The sequence below is a fragment of the Physeter macrocephalus genome, unplaced genomic scaffold (genome assembly GCF_002837175.3).
Source record: "Physeter macrocephalus isolate SW-GA unplaced genomic scaffold, ASM283717v5 random_1103, whole genome shotgun sequence".
NCBI lineage: Eukaryota > Metazoa > Chordata > Mammalia > Artiodactyla > Physeteridae > Physeter > Physeter macrocephalus.
Window position 1 is genome coordinate 1 of NW_021146700.1, and position 25,000 is coordinate 25,000.

Sequence of the window (25,000 nt, forward strand, 5' to 3'; positions counted from 1 at the left end):
AACTTCTGGGACTGTAACAACACTGAGAACCTTCTAGCCATCTTCATTTCTCTGCAGATCAGAAGAAGACTATCATGATTTGAGTAGCAAGACAGCTCTCCCCGGTGTAGTTTTTTTGTTTTTTTTTTTAAATTTATTTATTTATTTATTTTGGCTGCGTTGGGTCTTCGTTGCTGTGCGGGCTTTCTCTAGTTGCGGCAAGCGGGGGCTACTCTTCGTTGCGGTGCGCGGGGTTCTCATTGCGGTGGCTTCGCTTGTTGTGCGGGCTTTCTCTAGTTGCGGCAAGCGGGGGCTACTCTTCGTTGCGGTGCGCGGGCTTCTCATTGCGGTGGCTTCTCTTGTTGCAGGGCATGGGCTCTAGGCTCATGGGCTCTAGAGCGCAGGCTCAGTAGTTGTGGTGCACGGGCTTAGTTGCTCCGTGGCATGTGGGATCTTCCCGGACCAGGGCTCAAACCCGTGTCCCCTGCATTGGCAGGCGGATTCTTAACTAGTGCGCCACCAGGGAAGCCCCCTGGTGTAGTTTGAGAATGGCTAGATCTAATCTTTCTTTCTTTCTCCCATGGTTGGCTACCTGGGGTATATGGGACTTGAGACAGTTAAATAGCTCTACTCCAAATGCTTCATATCGGGAACTTTCTCTCCCTTTGGAGAATTTCCTTGTATTTCATTCCCAGGAGGGAATTTTTTTAGCTTACGACATCCTGCCAGATTGCTTCCCTAAGAGTCTGAATTATACCATCCTCAGTGCTATGGCTTCCCCCCTGCACTTTCTAGATTAAATGGCTGTTGCGTTACCTAAATATTGTTGGAGTTTGCATTTGTTTCTATCGCCAAAGTAAATGTTCTTCTATGAGCTGGTTCACCACCGGTTCTATCAGAATCTCAGAATTTTCCCGTACATTTAAATAACGCCAGCAATCCCTCATACGGCACTGATTATATGCCACTGTTCCAACGTTTTAAGGACACTAACTCATTTAATTTCACCCGTGACCTTTGCTAAAATGCAGATCTCCAGGCCCCGTGCTGAAACGCGCTGTGCCAGACTGAACACCCCTCACACTCCAAATGGAGAAAAGGACGCCTGTTCATGTCCCCTTGTCACTTGTCACATGGGGTCTGAATATGAATCTTGAGCGTTCTGTCCGTTCTTTATATGTGTTGGATAAATAAGACCTTGTTAATTTTATCTACAACATGTATTTCCTCTTTTAATTGTCTTCCCTTTTTTATGTTCAGAAGTTATTTTTTATTGTGATAGAATCTGAACCCAAATGGGCTCTTCCCACCTTCTGAAATAGTAAGCCCTTCAGACAGTAGTAAGGTGTATGTGTCCCTCTTTCTCTGTGTTTGGAAGAGTGGGGCCTGGAAAGGTAACTGACCAGCGCTGAGCCAGGTGGCCGTCAGAGGTGAGCAGGGGCTGGAAGCCGCACCACGGATTCACAGCCTGGTCTCTTTGGAAAGACTCAGTTGTTCACACCACCAGCAGACAGCATCCACGTCTGACCTGTATAAGAAAGAAGAGGCTGGGAACGCCTGTCCACCATCTCAGGAGGGTTGATGAAGAGGACTATTTTACCTCTAGCAACTTTTCAGATTGTTGGCAAAAACTTGTAACATCATTCCTATCTTGAATCCCCTTACATGTGTATAGTGTTGCCACCATTCTGGGAAAAAGGTTTTGGGGGAGCCCAGATCCCGTGAGGTCCCCCAGGGTCCTTGCTCATCAATCTGCACTGTTACCCTAAGAGGCACTTCGTCCCTGTCTGAGGTCCCAGCAGCTCTTAGTCACACCTGGAGTAGAGGAATGGCTTCTGAGGCTGCCTGGACACTGCACAGCACCTTCCTGGGGGTTGAGGGTGAGCCCACTGTTGCTTCCTCTGCTCCTGGGACCCACATTTCTCTCTTGCTTCTTTCCTCCTCCCTAAAGCCCTGGGAGAAGGCCCCTCCCTTCTTCTGCTTTTTCCCAAAATACTTTTTTTCTTGGAGAAAGTCATGCACCTACATGAGCTAGTTAGATAAAATAACTTTCTCTAAATTTTCACAGAAATGGCAGTGTACATTCAATGATAAATCTGATGGACAATAGGGAATGGTGGGGACTGGGGCCAAGTGGAGTGTGACTGCCCTATTGACAGGGCTGGCTGCCATGCATATCCAGGTGATTGTTACCTTGGAGGAAGGCAAGACCTCTGTTTCCAGATCTTTAGTTTGCTTTTTTGAAAGTCAGACTTACAGAGGTATATGCAGCAAAATTCACCAGTTTTAAATGTATAGCTCAATAATTTTGACAAATGTATTCATTAGTGTAACCACCACCTAGCCATGAAATAGAACATGTGATTTTTGAAAAGAGAAGCTGGGAATCCAGATTTTTATGTGGTATTTCTTGATTAAAATGTTAAAAGGTACTGCATGGATTAAACAGGACAGGATGGCAGAGTTGATGCAGCCCAGGGGATGCCAGTTTGCAACCTCTGAGCTTTAGGAAAACAGAATCCAAAAAGTCTTACTGGTGATTGTGTGTTCTTCACTGTGCCGTGTCCCTCCCCTGAGGCAGGGGGCACAGGTCCCCGGACTTACTGTGGGAGGGGAAAGGAAAGAGAAAGATCCCCCGACAGCATAGGTCCCTATCTTAAATGCTCGCCCAGCCACGGCTGTAACGCCTTCCCTCCCCTCTGCCTCTCTGGCCAGGCCAAGGCCAACCTGGACAAGAACAAGCAGGCACTGGAGAAAGAGAACGCAGACCTTGCTGGAGAGCTGCGTGTCCTGAGCCAAGCCAAGCAGGAGGTGGAGCACAAGAAGAAGAAGCTGGAGGTGCAGCTGCAGGAGCTGCAGTCCAAGTGCAGCGATGGGGAACGGGCCCGGGCCGAGCTCAATGACAAGGTCCACAAACTGCAGGTGAGGCAGGCTTCGCTGGGACCGACCCTTGAGGGATGAGGCTCTTCCGGCTAACAAAGCCTCTCTCGTGGCAAAGCAAGTCCGTTTCCTCTAGTTACATTCCTTGGGGAGATGAGATGGTCGCCCTATTCAATTTAATCTTTAAAAACTCTCTTCCACTCATTCAGTGAGTATTTATTGAGTGCCTGCTGTATGCCAGGCACCACGGTATTTTTTGTTTTTTGTTTTTGTTTTTGCGGTACGTGGGCCTCTCACTGCCGTGGCCTCTCCCGTTGCGGAGCACAGGCTCCGGACGCGCAGGCCCAGCGGCCATGGCTCACGGGCCCAGCCGCTCCGCGGCACGTGGGATCCTCCTGGACCGGGGCACGAACCCGTGTCCCCTGCATTGGCAGGTGGACTCTCAACCTCGGCGCCACCAGGGAAGCCCTAGGCACCATGTTTAATCCTGAGATACAAGAGCAAGGAAGCAGACAGACACTGTCCCTGCCCTAGGAGAACTCCAGACTAGTGGAGGGAAAGACATTAATAACCACATAAATGAATGTAAAATGATGCTGGAAAGCAGAGGCACATAATGCAATAAGTGTAAATAATATGGGTACCTGGGCTGCAGGAGGAGGGGTCAGGAAAGGCTTCCCTAAGAAAGATGTATAGTCTGACAGATAAGAAGTCTATCTACTTATAGGCAGATGTGTCAAGGCCCGGCGGTAAGTGGGAAATTAGAAGAGATCATGTAAGGCCAGTAGAGCTAGATGCCGAATGGAAGGGGAAACGTGGCACAAAATGGGATTGGAGAGGTAGGTTGTGGCCAGAGGACACAGGGCCTTCCAGGCCCTATTATATGTATGTTGGTCTTTACTCTGAGTGATGGGAAACCACTGATGGGTTTTAAGCTGAAGAATGACATGGTCTGGTTTTCTTTGGTCTTAATTAGCTTTGAATAGACATTTGGCCTGACTTGCCATTCGTGGGATATGGCGCCACTTCTGATAAAGATTTAATGCGCCTAGAGCCTGGGATGAGGGTGCAGGGCAGCATTAAGTATGAATTTTTCCACATGCAGTTGGGCACAGGGGTTTTACTATCCCAATACAAGCAATGTCCTGAAGGAGTGGAGTCAAGATCATTTATATCCTTACTGTAAATGGGAAGAGGACAGATGGTGGGCAGTTATCTCCGAAAGGACTTGCTCAGAGATACCAGCTCCTGGAGTAAAAGACAGAGAAAAGGTAGAAGGCTTTTTACCTTTAGTGTCTGCGTCTTTGGTTTTGCCATAAGGGTCAGTGAAAGGGCAAAGAGCAGGGGTGAAGAAGAGGGGTGGTAGGGACAGGACCCTTGGAAGTGGAAGTGCCACCTGCAGTCTCTTCCCCCACTTTAGGGAGTGAGTGAGTCCAGACCATTGTTCAGTGTATGGAGCCTCACACCTGCTGCTTCATCTCTGCCAACCTTGGCAAGGATCCAGAATCCATTTAGAGGGATCAGGGCCCAGTCAGCACAGTCTAACTACAGTCTAACCAGGATCTAACAGGGCCCTAGAACCAGAGTCTACAGCCAGAGACTGCAACTGGTACGCGATGTGCTTCCCTGGGGGGGCCACGGAGTGACCATGACCAGGCCCCCTAGCTCATGGGTATTTCGCAGTGGATACCCCAAGGCCTACCACTGAGTACAAAGGGCTCCTCTTACTTAATGAGGATCCTGTTCCAGAGGTTCCGACTAACCAGTCTCTTGGCACCCTCAGAATGAAGTCGAGAGTGTCACGGGGATGCTCAACGAGGCAGAGGGGAAGGCCATCAAACTGGCCAAGGACGTGGCATCCCTTGGGTCCCAGCTCCAGGACACCCAGGTGGGTATCGTGCCACATCAGCCAGAGGCGCCTGGGGTACGACCTTCCTGGGGGTGGGCCCCTAGACTTCCACGTGTCCTTTCTACAGGAGCTGCTTCAAGAAGAAACCCGGCAGAAGCTCAACGTGTCCACCAAGCTGCGCCAGCTGGAGGATGAGAGGAACAGCCTACAGGACCAGCTGGACGAGGAGATGGAGGCCAAGCAGAACCTGGAGCGCCACATCTCCACTCTGAACATCCAGGTGCCCCTGCATGACCTTGCTTTTCTGGGCCTGAGCCCTTAAGCGTAGATCAGTGGCTCCGATGTGACTGTGGTAGAATGGTGGCGCCATTTTGCTTGGCTCGCCGGCTCCCCCTGCTGTTGAGTTTCTTCAGTGAGACGGCGGTCTTTGCTTCTCAGGGGCACAGGGATGGGAATCCCTCACCACCCTCCTCTCACCCCACCCTGGACACTGCCATTTCAGCTCTCCGATTCGAAGAAGAAACTGCAAGACTTTGCCAGCACCGTGGAATCCCTGGAAGAGGGCAAGAAGAGGTTCCAGAAGGAAATTGAAGGCCTTACCCAGCAGTACGAAGAGAAGGCAGCTGCTTATGACAAACTGGAAAAGACCAAGAACAGGCTTCAGCAAGAGCTGGACGACCTGGTCGTTGATTTGGACAACCAGCGGCAACTGGTGTCCAACCTGGAAAAGAAGCAGAAGAAGTTTGATCAGGTAGGGGCTGGAGGGCCCTCCAACTCTGCTCATGGACCCTGGTTGGGGGGGAATCGGGTCTGCAAAGTATCCAGTGTGGCTGCTGCGTGTGTGTCAGCATCCCATCCAGGCTTTGCTGGACGTGATGGAAGCCTAGCCTGCTTTGTGTGAAACAGTAGTTAGGGCTTCTTGGTCAGGGGGAGGAGAGTGGCAAAGCCTCAGTGGCTGTGACTTTCCGGGTCCCACCACAAGGGCCATCTAGAAACCCAGTCATGCTTTGGGTTCTAGCCCCGATAGGGAATGAGTTTTACTGATTTTATTTATTCAGCGAGTATTTATTGAGTGCCTGCTGAGATTTCCAAGTAATCTTGAAATACCACCATTCCCTAACATTTCATCACACAGCAAAGCGGAAAGCACTATACCGTGAACACCTGTACACCACCACCTGGCTTCAATCATTAATGCTTTACCACGCAGACTTTATCACACACTATTTATAAGGGTGTATTGCATCTGTCATTTGTATCTTTTGGATGCATTTCAAAGCAAATTACAGACATCTGTACATCTCCCCCTTGATACCTCAGCATTGCATATAAAAACTAGGGTTCATTTTTTTAAATATTTTTTCTTCCCTTGAATACATACAATGAAATGTGTAAATCTTAAGTGTACACTCACTGAGTTCTGATAAATGCATACACCAGTATGACCCAAACCCCTAAATACCAACTTTTAATATAGGTTACTCAGATTTAGTAAATATGATTTGGTTTACAAGTGACTTGGGATTTATTCCAAAAATCAGTTTTGGGATGGTACTTTGGGATTCTTCCCTCTTCTACCAGCCATCCCTTCCCTGTGCTGACAGCTTGTCCTCGTTGCTTCTAATCTGCGGTTTCACTACCTGGCCCAGGGTCTGAGGCTGCTTTATTATTTTCCTGTCGCAAACAGTGGAGAGGTTTTGTGTTGACTGCCGTTTGGGAGTCCCTGTTACTTGCCTGTCTTTGTTGAATTCTGGCAGTCTGGGTTTTGGATGTTACGGTGTGTACTGCTCTCTCTTTCTAAAGCTGAGATTAACGTCAGTATGGGGTGTTCTTGGAACTGCTTCTCCAGGCAGAGGGGGAACTACGTGCAGATCCATCCACCACTCACCATTGCCCTACCGCGGCTCATAGGCTACTCTTGTGAGCGAGCGACTGTGGCCATGAAACAACAAAAGAATAATTGGCCTCTGGGAGGATTAAATGTCACCCTGACCTCGGTCGCAGCACATTCTAACCAACATGGGCAGCGTCAGTGATTTCCAAGCACAGAGATTCAGTGGATGCTGGCTCTGAAGGTTGACCTCGAAGTCGGGGAGCAGTCTTATTATAAACTGTTTGCTTAGACACCTGACTTCCTTCCACCTGCACCAGGACAAGTTCAGCTGGACACAAGGCTTCTTCCCCATATTTGCAGTTCAATGCAGCCGACCCTCAGGCATGCCTAGAGCTCACCTCTGGGTCTTCTGCTGTGTTGCAGTTGTTGGCCGAGGAGAAAAACATCTCTTCCAAATATGCGGATGAAAGGGACAGAGCCGAGGCGGAAGCCAGGGAAAAGGAAACCAAGGCCCTGTCGCTGGCACGGGCCCTTGAGGAGGCCTTAGAAGCCAAAGAGGAGCTCGAGAGGACCAACAAAATGCTCAAAGCTGAGATGGAGGATCTGGTTAGCTCCAAGGACGACGTGGGCAAGAACGTAAGTGGCTCTTCATCATCTTTGCTTGTCTACATTTCACCCACCCACTCTCTGTGCTATTTATCAGTCCACGGGGGCGGGAGGGGGCTCCATGCCTCCTCCATGCTAAGCAATACTCAGGAATTGGAGGGAGTCCCTCGGGCTGATGCAAAGAAGGGGCCTGGTTGGGAACTGCATTTGCGGGTGGGTTCTGAGTCAAGGGTTCCAAGAGGATGGCTCTGGTCTGGACTCCTGGTCATGCATCTTGAGGGTGGCAAAAGCCATCTCCCTGACCTTGATGAGCTGTCCCTGGGGGCTGCCCGACCATCTTCATGACGTCAACCCTTACGTAAAAGGTCCATGAGCTGGAGAAGTCCAAGCGGGCCCTGGAAACCCAGATGGAGGAGATGAAGACCCAGCTGGAAGAGCTCGAGGATGAGCTGCAGGCGACAGAAGATGCCAAGCTGAGGCTGGAAGTCAACATGCAGGCCCTGAAGGGCCAGTTCGAGCGGGATCTCCAGGCCCGGGACGAGCAGAATGAAGAAAAGAGGAGGCAGCTACAGAGGCAGGTAATCTGTGGGGAGGAGGAAAGCGGGGAGGGGAGGTGGGGCGGCCTGCTTCCTTCCTCCCACCTCCACTTCCTGGCTTCACGGAGACTCTGATCTCTCACCTTTGACCCGGGGATGAGAAACCCACCTTGCAGGTGGTTGTGCAAACCTGGGCGCCGGGGAGGGATCCTAGGGGCGGCCTTGCCCGGCAGTGCACGTCTCTCTCCTTGCTCAGCTTCACGAGTACGAGACGGAACTGGAAGACGAGAGAAAGCAACGTGCCCTGGCGGTGGCGGCCAAGAAGAAGCTGGAAGGGGACCTGAAGGACCTGGAGCTGCAGGCCGACTCGGCCATCAAGGGGAGGGAGGAAGCCATCAAGCAGCTGCGAAAACTGCAGGTGGGTGATGCCCCGAGGGCCGGGCACGCAGGGGAAGCCAGGTCAGCAGCAGTGGGAGGACACAGGCCTTCCTCTGTCTCCGGTGCCTGGTCACCTGGTGTTTTTCCATCACCCTTTAGCTTTGGGGGCTGTTTCCTGCCCTGGGGGTGGGGGGGGGCCACATCAGGCGTTTGGCTGTGGCCCCCAGATCTCAGCACCGCTTCTTAGGTCTGCGGAGCCCATCCAGAACTGTGCCCCAGGCAGCCACCTGGCCACGTGAGGCTGAGGGCTCTGCGGTCAATCGTGGGAAATCCTAGGGTGGGCACAGAAAGGTAATTTGGGCAGCAGGACTCGGTGAGTAAGGACCTCTTAGCTGCTCCCGCCTGTTGACCACGCAGGCTCAGATGAAGGACTTCCAGAGAGAGCTGGAAGACGCCCGCACCTCCCGGGATGAGATCTTTGCCACGGCCAAAGAGAATGAGAAGAAGGCCAAGAGCTTGGAGGCAGACCTCATGCAGCTACAGGAGGTAAAGGCTTCTCCTCGCTGCGAGAGCCCTGATGGGGATGCCGGGATAGCAGCCCCGGGCACCCCCAGCCTGTGCACCCTAGTCCAGCATTCCACATGGGTGGGCCCCATAGCGAGGGTGGGGAAAGACACAGGGTTTCCTCCCTGATGGATCTGCAGGCCTCCCCCTGAGCTCAGAGGAGGCCGAGCCATTTTAGAGATGGCTGGGGGCCAGGTGACAGGAACGGGGTGGATTCTTGGGTGGGCTCAGCCCTTTCCTGGCAGACAGCAGGTTGCCTTCCTCCCCACCTGCCACCGTCCAGGATCTAGCCGCGGCCGAGAGGGCTCGCAAGCAGGCAGACCTGGAGAAGGAGGAGCTGGCTGAGGAACTGGCCAGCAGCGTGTCTGGAAGGTATGAGCCTCATGGGGAGAAAGGGGGTTCCCTAGACTCAGATGATGAGGGAGAGGCAGTCAGAGGAGAGTCTCCTGGACCCCATTTGATGCTGGAAATGATATAATGTTCAGCTGAGCTTGTGACAGGGGTCATGGGGTTCTCACACCCTATTTGAGGGTGTAGCCAGTTTCACTCATTCTGAATGAATGGCATGGTGGGGACGGGGCATCTGGGGACGTTGGGGAGGAGGGAGCGGATCCTCATCCCAGGCCTGGCTTTGCTGACACCAATTGGCTCCCCACTTCCCGCTGTGTACCTTTGGACAAGCCTCTAAGCCTCTCTGAACCTCAGTTATAAAAGGCGGCAACCCTGAGGCATTGCTTCTCCAAGAGAGGAAGCTCTCTAAGCCTCTGAGTGGAGGCCGGAGGCCCCAGAGCGGCTGCCTTTCCCTTAGGAACGCACTGCAGGACGAGAAGCGCCGCCTGGAGGCCCGGATCGCGCAGCTGGAGGAGGAGCTGGAGGAAGAACAAGGCAACATGGAGGCCATGAGTGACCGAGTCCGGAAGGCCACACAGCAGGTGGGGCCGGGGCGGCCAGGAGCAGGGCAGCACATGCCTCAGATCCGCCCTGTCCCAAGCCTCACACGGCTTCAGGACAGGCTCCTGTGTGCCAGGCCTCGGTGCGGGGGGACGAGAACGCGAAGACGGGAGAGTAGGGACCCAGCACGTCTGCTCCCGAGCGTCCACTCCCTCCCCTTCCGGTCATGCCAGCACCCCGCCTGCAGCACCTCCTTTGGTGGCTCCCTCCAGTAGACGATGCTCGCCCATAAGGGCCTTGGCGGTCTCCTTCCTGCTCTTTCCTCAGCCCCCGCCTTACAACAGTGAGCACTCAGTGACATCACTGAGCGCCAGCTCCATGATGGGCGCTGGGGACCCATCGTGTGACCTGGGCGCCTGGGTGGCACTGGGATGCTTCCTGGAAGAGCTGCCTCTTGAGCTGGGCCTTCAAGGATGGCCAAGGAGCTGGCTGCTGGAGGGGAAGGAGGAGGGCTTCTGGGTGCTCCAGCTCCAGGGACGTGTGCAGAGGCCAACGAAGGCTGGGGACTGCGGGGGGGAGCCGTTCATCTCAGTGCCCCGTCTGGCACTTCCCAAGCCCTCCACCTGGTGACCTTCACCCTCCTCCCCAGGCCGAGCAGCTCAACAATGAGCTGGCCACGGAGCGCAGCACGGCCCAGAAGAATGAAAGTGCACGGCAGCAGCTTGAGCGGCAGAACAAGGAGCTGCGGAGCAAGCTGCAGGAGATGGAGGGGGCGGTCAAGTCCAAGTTCAAGTCCACCATTGCAGCTCTGGAAGCCAAGATCGCACAGCTAGAGGAGCAGGTCGAGCAGGAGGCCAGGTACGGTGGGGACAGCGCCCAAACGACAGCCGGCTTGCCGGTGAGCGGCGGGGATGTCGGGGGTCAGTCAGCCTCTCTCTGGGCATCAGTTCTGGCTGAGAGATCAGCTCAGTGGTACCCGCACTGCAGCTGTGTTGGGAGAACTGAGTGAGAACATCGGAAGGTGCTGTGCCCTAGCCTGGCCCGGAGTAAGCCTCTGCGACATTAGCTGCTCTAAGCAGCATGACTCTTCAGTGATGTCATCCAGACTTCCCAGGAGCTCATGCCACTTTGCCTCACGTGTGTCTGCAGGATGTCACATTAATGGGTACACAAAACATCCAAATCATCAGCCCCTTCAGCACACACAAACATGGGAAGGCTTCTCAATTAAGTACGGTCCCTGAGCTGTAAGGTCACAGCACATTCATGACCATCAGATAGGGTTGGGATCCCTGCACGGTTTTTGCTTTTGGTGGTGGCTTTACAGATAACTCACATACCACACAGTTCACACATTTAAAGTGTACAGTTCAGTGGCTTTCAGTGTACAATTCATAGGCACACGCTCACCAAAGTCAACTGTAGAACGCTGTCATCACCAATAAGCAGCCCTGTATCCTTAACCATCACCCTCTATTTCCCATCCCCAGCCAACCACTGATTTACTTTCTGTCTGTTGTCTATTCTGGACATTTCGTAAAGTGGGATCATACATCATGAGGCCTTTTGTGACTGGCTTCTTTCACGGAGCATGTTTTCAAGGCTCCCCCATGCTGTAGCCGATGTCAGCACTTCATTCCTTTTCATGGACGAACATTTTTCTCAGGATGAGCCCTGATTTGGGCTCAGGAAAAGTGCCCACCTGGGCCATGCTGGTCTGGTTTACACACCGACTGCAAGGGAGGCCCTCCCCGTCCGAAACATCCCCACTCCCCCTGTGTGTGCAGAGAGAAACAAGCGGCCACCAAGTCGCTGAAGCAGAAGGACAAGAAGCTGAAGGAGGCCCTGCTGCAGGTGGAAGACGAGCGCAAAATGGCAGAGCAGTACAAGGAGCAGGTAACCCTGCCCCGCCCCCTCCCAGCCCCGCGAGCCCCGCCACAGAACCCCCTGACCCCCGGGCCTCTCCTTGACAGGCTGAGAAAGGAAACACGAGGGTCAAGCAACTCAAGAGGCAGCTGGAAGAGGCGGAGGAAGAGTCCCAGCGCATCAACGCCAACCGCAGGAAGCTGCAGCGGGAGCTGGATGAGGCCACGGAGAGCAATGAGGCCATGGGCCGCGAGGTGACGGCGCTCAAGAGCAAGCTCAGGTGAGGGACCAGCCCCCGGCGGCCTCGTCTCATGGGCTGGGTGCACGAGTCGGCCTGAAACCTCCACAGTGGCTCAGAGCCCCTTTCCCCAAAGCCCTCACAGCTTTCCAGCTCAGCACCATGTACGCAGCACCAGCGTGTGCTGGATGTGGGCGGGGCCCAGATCACAGGGGCCTCCCTCTGAGCAGCACCCCTTCTGTCCTAACAACCGCTCTCATCCCATCCTCCAGGTGAGGAGGAGGAGGAGGAGGCAGTACCTCCATCTCCTGAGACCTTTCTTCACTGTGTCATCAACATCTGCAGAATCCCTTCTCTCTTAACCTCTTTCCTGGACTTTCTCTTCCCCACCTTTCCCGAACTCGGCGTTTCTCTGCACTATTGCCATTCAGGGCTGAATAATTCTTTATCATGGGCTGCCCTGTGCACTGTAGGATGTGGAGCAGCATCCCTCGCCTCCACCCACTAGATGCACTTCCCCCAACGTCCCCCGGTGGGGGCCATCGCCCACAGTCGAGACCCTCTGCCATAAGTGGACTGCGGTTGTTTTCTCTCCCACACCCCTGAACCTCTGGGCTCCTTCCCGCCCCCTGGTCCACCTGGTTCCCTGAAGGTTTTAGCTCCGTGCTTCCTATCACACTCGCTCACACCCCCCAGCAGGTGGGTGATCCAGCCTCTCAAGTCCACGACCTTCTCTCCTCCAGGACCCTGCCACTCCCCGGGCATTCCCAGTAACTCTCAGCCCTAATGTGACCCTCAAGCACCCATCATCTGCCTGCCACCACTTTTCTTTAGCTCACTCCCTCTGTCTCTGCCGGGGTCTCCAACCCCTCGGCTCATCCTCTCATCCTCTCGCAGCCCCAGCGACTCCATGGTTATGGTCAGCCTCTCCCACATCCTCCACACTCTGGTCTCCCCTCCTGCTGTGTTGTGCTGACTTGGTTAAAACACAACCCAAATTAAACCCAACTGCCAACCTTCTGCAGCTCAGAGCAGTGTGGAAAAGCAAACAGGTGTGCTGCCACTTCCGCTGGAAACTCAAAATCGCGGAACCAAGCCGACCTCACTTAGTGCTGCCCGGACGTTTGCCTCCCCATTCCTCTCAGTCCCCTCCTCCTCTCACCCCTCCCCCATCTCACCCCTCCCCCATGCTCTCAGCCCTCCCCCCTTAGGCATCTGCTTTTCACTCTCCCTAAACTTACTCTCCCTGCCATCCTCACTCTCAGCTGATGACTTCACTTCCTGTTTAATGGAAAAATGGAAACTATCATGAAGTACAGACAAGCCCCCACTTCCCTATCGACACACCTCCCTACATCTATGCTCGTTTCCTCTATTTTTTTTTCCCCCGTTTCTGTGCTCAACTGTCCAGCACCAACTGAGGTCCACCATCAGACCCACCCCCCTCTTGTTTAACTGAGGACGTTGCTCCTGAAAGTCCTACCCTTCTCCCTTGTGATGTGTTCTCTCTCACTGAGTCATTCCATTAGGTGAACAAACCCAACCCTGCTTCCCTGCTGTTACCACAAAACTCTAACTCAGTGGTCAGTCCTCGGTCCTCACCTGACTCAGCAGCATATGCTATAGCCCATCACTCCTCTTTACTGGGCCTCCCGGATACCACCCTCACCTGGTATCCTTCCTACCTTTCTGGCCATGTTTCATCTCTTCTGCTGGTACCTCATCTCAAAGCCCAGTTGCTGTTGGTCTGCCCAGAGTGCCATCCTGGTCCTCTCCCCATCCCCACCTCTGCCCACTCCTGCCCCAGGGTGCCATCCTGGTCCTCTCCTCCCTCCCACCCCGTCTTCCTGCCCCAGGGCGCCATCCTGGTCCTCTACCCTCCCACACCCCGTCTTCCTGCCCCAGGGCGCCATCCTGGTCCTCTCTCCCTCCCTACTGCTGCTCATTCCTTAGGTGATCTGAACCAGCCTGGTGGCTTCAAAGTTCCATCTATAGCTAGTGACTTCCTAGTTTATCTCCAGCCCAGACTTCCTGGGATTCCAGACCTCCTTGACATTCCCATTCAATGCCTAACAAACAGGCAGTGCACACCTAAACATACCCCAACCTGGGCCCTGACTGAACCCCTTCACCCCCAAACCAGCTCTTCTCACAATCCTCCGCAGCTGAAAGTTGCCATTAATCCAGGCCACAAACCTTGTGCTCATTCTTTATTTTTCTCTCTCCTTTACACCCTGCATCCACTCTGTTGGGAAATCTGGTCAACTCTCCCTTAAAAAATACTCTACATCCAGAATCCAACCACTGCTTGCCACCCTGGTCCAAGCTACCCTCTCCTCCCATCTAGACAACTTTCTCAGCCTCCTTGTGGGCCTCTCTGCATCCATACTGGCCCCTTATAGTCTGTTCTCAACACAGAAATGGATCTGGATCACGTCCCTCCTTTGCTTGGAGCCCTCTGTGGGGGCTCCACCTCACTCAGAGCCAAAGTAACATCTTCACAATGGTTAGCTAGCTCCACTAGGCCCTACGTGATCTCTGTCCTCTGCCTCCTAAATTACCCCGCCACCTCCACCTCTTCCTACACTGCCTCAAGGCCCTTGCACTGGCTGCTCTCTCTGCCTGGAATGCCCCTCCCCCAGCTTGCTGTGCTAGCTGGCCCCTCCTTCCCTTCCTGCAGGTGTTCACTCACCCATGTTACTAGAATTTCCTACCTTACTCTTTACCGTTCTCCTCTCTCTTACCCACTTGTCATCATGGAACTTGCTATTTCTTTTACTTATCTCGTACACAGTCTGTCCTCACTCTTGGCCTGAGAGCCCACGAACACAGAGGCTTTGTCTGCTTATTCATCCCCAGTGTCTGGGATAGTGCTGGGCACAGAATAAACCTTCAATCGTTGAGTCAGAGGTGATGTTTTTCCAACCTCAGGCATTCTCGTACCACCTTTGCCATTTTGCCTTACCGCCTGTACTTTTGTTGACTTGATGTTTTCTTTGAAATTAACTATTTAATCATACATGTCTATTTACAAATGAAACCTACCACCCCTGTACTGTTAAACCAGCATGACTTGCATCAACAGGTCACAATGAAGTTAAAACAGTGAAAACTAAACAATAGTGAGTTCTAGCTATTGTGGCCCCAAATTGATGACTATGACCTGAAGGCAGACTTCTCAGTTAAAAAGGGAATGACAAAGACATTAGCAACCAAACAGATTTTCTGACATAATCAGATGTATTTAAGAGTGGAAAAGGGAATACCTTTCTCACTGTGCAATTCAGCAGTCCAAGGGCATACCTAGGAACCCTCTGCAATCACCTGGCATCTCGGCTCCAGACTCTGAGAACCACTGCACGAGACAAGGGGAAAGCCCGAACCCCTTTCAGGAGGGGAAAGAGAGCAACTGGCTCAGAGTACGGGGATTTGGGAAGGAGCCCCCTGCCCGTGCAAGGTGAGGGGTGGTGCGTGCCCACTGCTGGATCCCCCCCAGCACTTGCTCGGCTGCTGACTGGACGCTGCCCTTCCTCGGAGGCGGGCTGAGCGGTGGGACAGCAGTCAGCCGCCCCAGCTCTCTCACCCTTTTGTCGTCACTGCTCCCTTTCTTGGGACCGATGATTCTTGCAGAGCATGCTGACCATCCTCTTTGGGTTCTGCCCCAGACACCGACCCTTCTTGGGCTGTACAGGCTGGCATCGGACTAACCTATTTTTACAGTTAATATGAACACGCACACAACATACAAGTGGAAGACGGGTCCTACCTTTTCCACCTTCTCTGAGTCCTCTAGATGTACAAAAGCACAAACTCAAGCACTAGAGCCTTAAGTGAGGTGGGCAAACCTAGCCAGCTCCTCAGCGAGCAAGAAATTACAGAGCAAGTTTCACACAGTTTTACCAGGCAGGTAAATCCCAACACAAGCCCTGCTTAGAGCCCGACCAACGCACCTATCACTCCTGACACCACCAGGCATCTCCACAGGAGCCGCCCAGGGTGCCCACCTCTACTGTCTTGCTGTGGGCATAAAAGGCAACGAAGACGGAGTAACGATACTAAAGTGAGAGGCTGCTGCGGGCTCCTTGCCCAGGTCTGTTCAGGTTCTGTTCCCACAAGGATATTTTGGACTAGCTTACTCAGATTCCTTTACCTTCCTGAACAGATATGCAGAATGGGAGGAAGCCACCTGAGTTCTTCAGAGAAGCTCTGAAGGACAGAAATTTGCTTTTTAATTGGGAAAAAAAAGGCTCGTCCTTTTGTGTGTCAGCCTCTCTGAGAGTTCGTGGCTTCAGATGCTCCACCGTAAGGGTGACTTAAAGGTGCCTTTAATTATTTAATTGAAGCAAATGCATTGATGATTAAAACTGCACTTGAATGGGAGGATGGTAACCACCGGGGACTCTCTCTCTCTGTTTCAGAGGCCCCCTCCCCCAGGAAACTCCGCAATGACTCACCAGGTATCATGCCTGCAGCTTCGCGGCTCGTGTCTGTGGCTCTTGGTTTCCATTTCCTTTCTGCCAACCCGCCCCCCACCCCTCCTTTTGTGGCCCTCGCAAATCCCTGGGATTCCTACAAAATCTGAAGGCTTAGATATCTTAGTTCAAAACTGTCTTTCATCAAAACCAACATCGACACAAGAAGACCTCATCTCTTTACCCATTTTCCTTCCTTCCTTCCTCCCTCCCGCTTTGGCGTGTGACGTGGCACCGATGTGACCTGTCGCCGCGTGCTTAGAGTTTAGAGGCTGCGTGTGGCTTGGATGGCTCTTACCTGTGTGACAGGCCCCTTGTAATGATGAGGCCATGGCTGTGCCATACTCGCTCGTCTGGCTCAGACACCACGCTGAGCAGATAGATGTGCCAGCTCCACTGTCTGGGTACCATCCTGGAGAATGGCTTCCATCCGGCTGGTCTGGTTCACAAGTCAGAATTAGCAAAGCACAGGGTGACGGTGGCTGCAGCCCAGCAATGTGCCTCCCAAGGTGGGGTTTCCACACACGTGTGCGAGGGAAACGAGCTCTCACCCCGATGTCTCACTGGGGTTGCGTGGGGCTTGAGCGAGGGCCAGCTGCTACTGCATCTTCAGTGCACGAGGGCCACACCGGCCACCACAGGGCCAGGCGCAGGCCAGGAGGAGCCTTTACTGGAGGTCTCACGGGCATGTGTTCACGGACCAGGGATGGACACCCAAGACTCAGGGAGCAAACGGGGCCTTCACAAGACAGGGTTGAGAGGCCTCGACTTCTCTGGGATCCTGACAACGTCCTCACACATGAAGTGAGGCACCTGGGGCCTGGCTTTCGCCTCATCCTCCTTGAGAGGCCCAGCCAGCCCTGCCTTGTGTCTGTCTTCTCTCTTGGAGAATCCCACCTTGCTGTCACTACCCATATACTTAAAGCTGGATGAGGTCTTGGCAGGAGTTTTAGGCAGGAGCATCACACCTCTAAGACATGGCTTTTGAGCAGTTTTTCTGCCAGCGCATCCCGATCACGGGATAAGCTGGAGTCTAGGGCTGGCTGGGGTGTAGGACCCACCCGTCGATGGAAACTGAGTCCTTGCAAAGCAGCAGGTGCTCACGCTCTTGTGCCGATCCCTGGGATGCCAAGAGTACCTTAGATACGTTTCTGACTTCATGACTAGAATCCAAATTCTCCAGGATCAGACCCTTTAAGAAAAATTTAGAGGGGTCCTTTACTTCCTGTGACAGATATAGCCAGTGTCAACCTTTGCCTAGGATTTGAAGCCAGTTCTTTCAAGAAAGGCCCCTGAACCAGAACAGACCGGCTTCAGGACTGGTGCCCACGCAGGGGGTTTACAGGGACCCAGGCGCGATTGATTTACTTCTTAGATCAAGGGAGCGCATTGATCAGTTAAACTCCTCTAGTTAGCAAATGCAGACTCTTCGGAGAGACAAAGGGAGCCCGAGCCACTGTTTCCAGCTGCAGGCCATCCCATCCAGTTTTGAACCTGGAGGGTTAGACACGGAGGAGAGCTGTGTGGATGGCTGCTGAGCCCTGCACGCCGGGACCCTACTCTGTCCCGAGTTCTTGGAGAATACGGTGCTAAAGAAGGAAGAGACTTTCAAAGAACCTCTAGAGACTGAGTGATACAAAGTTAGTTCCAAAGGAGCTGGAGGACTTCCCTGGCGGTCCAGTGGTTAGGATTCTGTGCTTTCACTGCAGGGGGCACAAGTTCAATCCCTGGTTGGGGAAGTTCTGCGTTTGAGGTGCGGCCAAAAATAAATAAATAAATAAAAGGAGCTGGAGGCCTAGAAGCTTCCCTCTGATGGGAGTGAGGCTGACCCAGGTCTTTAGTCGGCAGTAGCTACTAAGTATTTATTCCTGATCGCTGCCCCTTGGGAAGTACCATCCACCGTCCCCAGTGGGTTTTACCAGCCCGGGTTCCTCCCACCCTTGGACCCCAGAAGGCTCGTGGTGGGAAGCCCCATGTCAGCGATCAGGAAATCTCTGGGCCTTGCTTATGCTTCCTGTCTTACCTGTGTTGCCCCCTTTGACTAAAGAACTGACGGGCTGGTTTCACTGGGATGGGCTCACCCTCGTGGCTTTTCTGTCCAGCCTTTGTGTGGCGAAGCGGGTTGTTTTTGTTGCAAAATACTTGCTTTCTTCTTAGACATCCTAAAATGAGTGAAGACCTGTCAAACAGGGTCAGATGGCTGGAGCCCAACACACAACATTATTTGTTGTGGTCGCTGAAAAGAAGGCGAACTTTCCTTCCAAACAGCGGAGGTTAAGTGCAGGCGGGTCTGATTTTTCCTCCTCTTGCCTGCCCCGCCCTCCTACGCAAAGCCTCACTTCAGGTGACCAGGGCAGGCCCTGTGGGAAAAGGGCATCCGGCAGCACGGAGCAGAGGAGACAGGAGTGGAAAGGACAGAGAGAAAAGGGGTGTCCCACCAGCTAGGGCTAAGAGACACCCTGGATTAACATGTCTAATGTTTTTCTGACAAATATTCATTGAGCACCCGTTCTATGCCTTGCACGGTGCCTGCCATGGTGCGCCCAAAACAGGCGAGATCCCTGCCCTGGGGGAACTCAGAACAAGAATTCTGCTCCATAAAAGCAGAGCAATGAGGTGCCTTTAACCAGAGAGCACCCTTGGCATCCACGCAGGGACCTCCTTCCCTCTCAAGGGTTGGTGGTCATTCTCACCTTCCTCCAATTCAAAACCTAAACCCCTCCCCCCTTTTCCTTCTGAAAGCGAGGAGGTGCAGACACAACAGGTCCCCCTCATCCCTGCTCCACAGTGTAGGAATAATCCCATGAAGCCATCACCCCCACTTGCCTTTTTTCCTTCTTTTCTAAACAGAAATCCACAGCCGACCAGAATCCTGTGGGTCAGCAAACAACCAAGCCAGACATTTTTTAAAGCAGATGGTCCTGCTTTGAAAAACCTACTTTGCCCCCATTCCAGCTGATTAAATGCACCCATACGGGTCAGGATTTGTTCACTTCAACCTGAATATTTGCGTCTCATTTGTTTTGAGTTTGTTTTTGTTTTTTGCCCCGTCTGAAAATCTCTTCCAAGCTCGAGGGAGATTTCTGTACTTAAGAAACGTGTGTTTTCTTAACACCCACAGGCGAGGGAATGAGACCTCTTTTGTTCCCTCGAGAAGGTCTGGAGGACGTAGAGTTATTGAAAACGCGGACGGTTCTGAAGAGGATATGGACGCTCGTGATGCAGACTTTAACGGAACCAAAGCCAGTGAATGAACAACTTGCTCAAAACAGGGCAGAACCAAACCCAGTGGACTCCTCTTAGTACCGTCTAAATCCATTTTCAAACTCCAAACATCACAGACACCCCTCACAATGAATATAAAGACCACCACCCTGCATTCAGGGCATCAACTTAAGTTTGGAACGATGTACCGAAGGAGAAAAACCCAACAGGAGACACAGACACACCCACTCCCTCTGCCGAGAACTGTGCAGAGATATTGAATTTTTAGAAAAATATATCCATGGTAACTAATCACTGGCAACTTAGTTTACATGAATTGGGGAGAAAGTCACCACGATGGGTGCCACTGTCCCCACCCCCAGCCCTTCCTGCCCCGTGGACTCTTCCATCGTCCCGGTGGGCCCTGGTTTGAAAATTCCTCTTCCCTCCGGTTCCCGCACATCAGATGCACACAGTTCACCGAGACCAAGTGCCTTCTGTAGTCACGTGAATTAAAAAGGAGACTCCGCTCAAACGGCTAAGAGCAGGAATGTCACACTGTTTTATATGCACCCCAGCTGTACTTAAGGACACCCTCACTAATAAAAGGTTATAAATCACTAGAATGGAGTTGACTTTTCTGTTGTTTTCTAGAGAAAAAGGACAGGGTGGGGGGGTGGCCTCATTTAATCCTCACGACAACCCTATGAAGTCAGGGTTATTATTTCATTAAATGGGGAAACTGAGGCCCAGGGAGGTGAGATGAATCGTCCAAGACCCCACAACTGGCCAAGAGAAGAGACACAGAGTGAATGTGAGTGAGGGGCTCCTCCACACAGGAGGTGGGCGGCTCGAGGCCCAGGGAGGAACATATTTATCAATCAAAACAGCACGCATTTAATGTGAAGAACACGAGTTCCTTGAATGTTTGAGTTAAAACACAAGACTTCGCCCAGCAGGGCTCGACAAACTTTTTCTATAAAGGCCCAGAAAGTTGAGTATTTTAGCCTCCATCATGGTCTCTGTCACATTTTTGTCTTTTTTTAAAAAAATTAAACCACGCTTCATAAATGTAAAAACTGTTCTTGGCGTGAGGGCCATAAAAACCAGGCCTGGGCCCGTCCCTTCCTTGGCCTGCATGTCCTAGACAGAGACCCCTGGTGAAGTTTCCACTCAACACATGATTCCATACACCAACTCCATGGGATCAAACAGACTGAAAAGAGGGAATTACAGAAACCAAGGACGCACTGAATGACCAAATGCTAATACACCCTGAACAGGACACACGCGTGTCCCAATACAATTCTAAGAAGCTGACTCGAAAGGAAATGTTTAAAAAAGTAGTTTTTTTCATAGTCACTTGGTTAAAAAAACAAGTTTTTCATCACCAGATAGCAAACACAGAAGCACAAAGGCAGCAGCATTTACTGACCACCACAAACTAGCTAAAAACCAGTTTCTCTTGATTTTATTGTTCTTTTAAAAAAATAAAAATACATCTTTTTCCGATATAGGTTAGAATGTTGCCAGGGCAACGAAGTGGGCACTCAAGTTTAATTCTCTGCTGAATTTCAGTAGCATTTGAAAAGTTCTGTTTTCAACTCAAGGATATTTTTGCTGTTCTTTTGGAAAAATAACTATGTAACAGAAGGCCGTTAAGCTGCACGCATGCGCTGGAATTCATGTGTTCTTTTTACTTGCGTCCAAAGTGTGAGACTGCCGTTCACAACCAGCAGGGATGAGCTGCACACCATCTGTGTGGAAATCCTGGGTTCGTTTCTTCTTTAATAAGGAACCTCCCACCGACAGTCCTGGTGGTTTAATCTTATCCGAAGGCCACCCCAATTATTTCATCAAGGCTTTGAATGAAGTCCTGTTCTTAGGGGCTGCATTACCAAGGCCATCACACCCCAGAGACCCTAAGGGTCCTGAAGCAGAGGTCACCCCCAGGCCAGGACAGAGGGGCTCAGGACAACTTACAGCCAGGATTGGTCTAAAGAGGACACAGAGTTTCCACTGACCTGGTCCCACAAAACGTACTCTGAAACTCAAGCATGCCTCTAAAAACCTCAGTGAGAGGCAGATTAAAAAGTCTCAGAGGTACACCACACCACAGTTTAAATAAAAGGTTCATGCCTGTTCTGTTCTTCACCCCTAGATGTGATTTCAGTGCACTGATCCCTACTGTGCCAAAGAGCACTGGAGATTTTGTTCTGGAAGAAGCTCCAGCAAAGTGGGGGCCGGAGTGAGCCTGAGATGGGCTCAGACCCCACTTTATAGGTGTCCCCGGTCATGAAAAACACCTCTCAAGACCAATCAGGACTCAGGTCTGCTGAAAATGATGGAGCAGCCTCAGCACCCACGTCACCATTTCCAGAGGGTCCGCTTTGTCCCTGTCCATTGGCAACACCCCAACAAGGAGGCCGGGGGTTATGAGACAGCATTTCCTGGGGATGACCACCCGGGGCCACAGGCGATCCCCGCCCCCCACTGTCACTGGCTAGTGCAACTGCTTGCTCGTATTTCTCAAACTAACTTAAAAAAACCAAAAACCTAGTTTAAAGAGGGAAGGAGGGTAAAATGACTCCTGCACAGACACCGGGGCCTTGGCTTCTGTGGATTTCCTAAAGCAACATCTTGACTACACCCTGGGCTGACGGCAGCGATGGTGAGGAAATATTTGAAGGCGGCTTCCCAAATTCCAGGCGTTTTCCCAACCTTCAGACAGAGCAAACCAAATTAGGTGGACATTACAGCTGTTATAGACTGGCTAGCACGGGGGCCCACAAAGTTATAAGAGTGAATATCAAGGTCGGGAGCAGTGTCTCACTGGGTCTCAATTTTCTCTCCTGTGAAATGAAGAAAAGGACACTGGCTATCTAGGGCTCATGTGCCCAAGGCCATGCAAAAAGCCCAGTCGCAGAAGACGCTCCAAAAAAACACCCACATCTAAAGGTCCGGAAGTTATGTGCATGCTGGGGAGAACGATTCTTCATTTCCTGTCCTCTGTCTGCCACTGACCGCCCCCAAATTTACGTGGCCTGGGGTCCAGTGAGATGGTGGCACATCTTACAGAATTCTAGAATCTGGAAGCTGCACTGATTTTCGTCAGGCAAGAAAAGAAATGAAGCTGTTAGAGGTCAGACTTGTGTTTTCCAATCAGGTGACTGGCTTCAGGAATCTAGTCTGGCTGATTTAGTTTCCTGAAGGTTCTAAAGGTTAAAAAAAAAAATCCTCTTTTGGGGGAAGCAGAGCAGTGTTTGAAGCTTGAGTCCTAAACAAGGGAGTGATTTACACAAAGGACATTCTCACAGCATGACCAGGAGCTGGGGCTGTAGAATCAAGTAATAAAAATGACCCTCTCCTTGGCTGTTTGCCTAAACCAGCAGACACCACCTAACTCTGTCTTAAGGGATGGGGTAGAGGATAATACCTCATTGACATAATCCTGCGACTTTGAAAAATGGCTATGGGTCAGGGGTCAGAGGCTCCCGGCTGGAGAGGATGGGTTCTCCCGACACTGAGGAGGAACAGCAGAAGATACTGACCCTTTGTCACCCAGAGGCATGCTGGTGCTGCCTGGCCGTCTGTCACCTCCGTCTCTGTTCTTGCTCCCCCACCCTGAGGCTGGGCCACTGGGTCGGTTTGGGGACTGATCATACACGAAGTTCCGGCAGGAAGCAAGTTTGGACTCCAGAGCCTGGAGAGAAATATGCTTTCCTGTCTCAAGCTGAAGACAAGAACTCGTGCCTCTCACCAGAGCCCATACACATAATAATAGCTTAAGACAGTGGTTGTCAAACTGGGTTGTGTGTTAGAATCCCAAAGCGTGCCCCACCCCATCCCCAAATTCAATGTACGTCCAACTCATAGAACTGGTAGTCTAAGATATTTAGGAGCTTCCAGAAGAGCCCCCAGCCCGACCTATGATTTAAGTCTGCCTACAAGAAATATGAAATCAACTTTTGGAATCATTCACTCTCTCCGCTACCTTGTAAAACATGCACAAAGTGGCAGGAGGTTTGAAGGACTTGCCTCGCTGTAAACAGACCCTCTGGAAACCAAATGGGTACTGAGATCACCCTGAGCTTCTGTATACTCTAACTAAACATAAAAAGCTGCTTATATAACAGCAACCCAAAGAAATGAAAGCCAAAAGGAAAAACATAGAAAACGAGTTGCAAGCTTCTGTTAACTCTGAATGCATACATTCTGGTCAATTACAGACTAGCAGGACTTAAACTCTGTGGCTTTCCAGGCATAATTTTTAAAACTAAGAAAAACAACTACAGAGAATATCTATGTGATTTCTTAAGCACAAAAGACTCCTTCCCTGGAATTAACATAAAACCTATAAGGGCACGTTCTCTGCCCTAGCCTTTCAAGATTTTCCCTTTAACTCCCTGAGAAATTTTAAAAAGGGAAGGCAGTTTTCAAATGTTTCTCAGTTTTTTCAAATTAAGAAAAAATATCATCAATACCATCCGAATCTCCCAAATTGCCAGGGAAAATGGTACAGGGAAAGAAAGATATACCCGGGGATCAAAGGGTGACTCAGGGTCAGAGCCCGGGTGTTTGTCAGAAACAACACCCATAGAAGCGCAGCGACTGTAAGGGACACGAGAGCCAGGGCTACACCTGCACCTCATGAAGCCTCTGCCAGAGGGGAAGCAATAGGTAAGGTCACCCTTCAAGTCTCCTGAAGACAGAAGACACCACACGGACCCTGGGGAAGTGCCGTCTTACCCCCACTTTCCGCAGTAGGTCTCCCACAATGTTGAGGGCAGATATCCGGGCCGCCGGCGTGAGGGGGGTCCCCCCAGTGGAGTCGTCCAGACCTGCGTGTGCAAAAGGATGCACACGTGACACCAACACACACTCAAAAGTCTGTGCCCTAACGTCTCTGAATGCAAAACCTGGGGGTGGGCGAGCAAGCCCCTCTGATCCCAACGCTGCCCTGTTTCGGTCAATGGTTTGTTGCCTAACATAACAAGAGCATCTGATGACCAACTCCTTGCGGCCTTATAATGACTATACTTAATATTTATCTTTACCTGCTATTCTTTTTAAACAAAATCAAAACAGGCTCTCTTAAACTTCTAGGAATTCCATACAGTTAATTAACATTAACAGCATCTGAACAAGCCCCACTGGTAAGGGTTCTACTCCTCAGAGCCTCCTCTCTCTTCAAAGCAGGGCTCATGGAGCAGCAGGACCAGCCACCTGGGCGCTTGTTAGAAACGCAGGATCTCAGGCCCTGCCCAGACCTGCTAAACCTGAGGCCCAGCTGAGTCATGTGCTTATTCAATTGTGGTCTAGACTGGGATTCTGGAAACCTCACACTCTCTTCATCCCGGGCACAAGCTGAGGGACAGGGAGCATGTGGTGGTGTAACCCCGGAGCTGGCCTGCTATTTGCCAGCTGCGTGATGTGAGGCCAGCTCCTTAACTCAGGGCCTCAGTATCCTCATCCATCACATGGGGACAGCACTTGCATTACTTGCGTCTTGGGCCGTGGTGCGAATCCAGTGAGGTCATATGTAAATACAAAGCACAGTAAGCAGAGGGACTGGCATATCCTAAGTGCTCAATAATTGTCTATTTTTATTATTTACTATTAAGTGGCCCAATCAGAGCCTCACAGTTAATCAGTCAGCAGAGGGGCTGGGGAAGAACTCAAATTTCTTGGTTTTTACTGCAT

The 25,000-nt window shown here is 51.7% G+C and overlaps 1 protein-coding gene and 1 long non-coding RNA gene across 3 annotated transcripts; one reads left to right on the plus strand and one right to left on the minus strand.

The window, feature by feature from the left end:
- Positions 1–1,807: 1,807 nt before the first annotated feature.
- LOC114485475 (myosin-11-like) lies at positions 1,808–19,923 on the plus strand. Its single transcript, XM_028486962.2, has 15 exons — positions 1,808–1,859; positions 2,483–2,901; positions 4,643–4,747; positions 4,836–4,988; positions 5,211–5,459; positions 6,966–7,178; positions 7,514–7,726; positions 7,941–8,102; positions 8,480–8,608; positions 8,910–8,998; positions 9,435–9,558; positions 10,167–10,375; positions 11,305–11,413; positions 11,491–11,663; positions 19,215–19,923. The coding sequence occupies exons 1-15, from the start codon at positions 1,808–1,810 to the stop codon at positions 19,345–19,347; spliced, it is 2,532 nt and encodes an 843-aa protein (XP_028342763.2). The 3' UTR covers positions 19,348–19,923.
- Positions 19,924–20,746: 823 nt separating this feature from the next.
- On the minus strand, positions 20,747–23,804 carry LOC114485476 (uncharacterized). Of its 2 annotated transcripts, none has more exons than XR_003678897.2 (2): positions 22,849–23,804; positions 20,747–22,018 (listed from the first exon to the last, which is right to left on the minus strand). It is a non-coding gene; the product is annotated as an uncharacterized lncRNA (long non-coding RNA). The 2 variants fall into 2 exon arrangements; XR_003678898.2 differs by having other exon boundaries at positions 20,747–22,149.
- Positions 23,805–25,000: the final 1,196 nt, after the last annotated feature.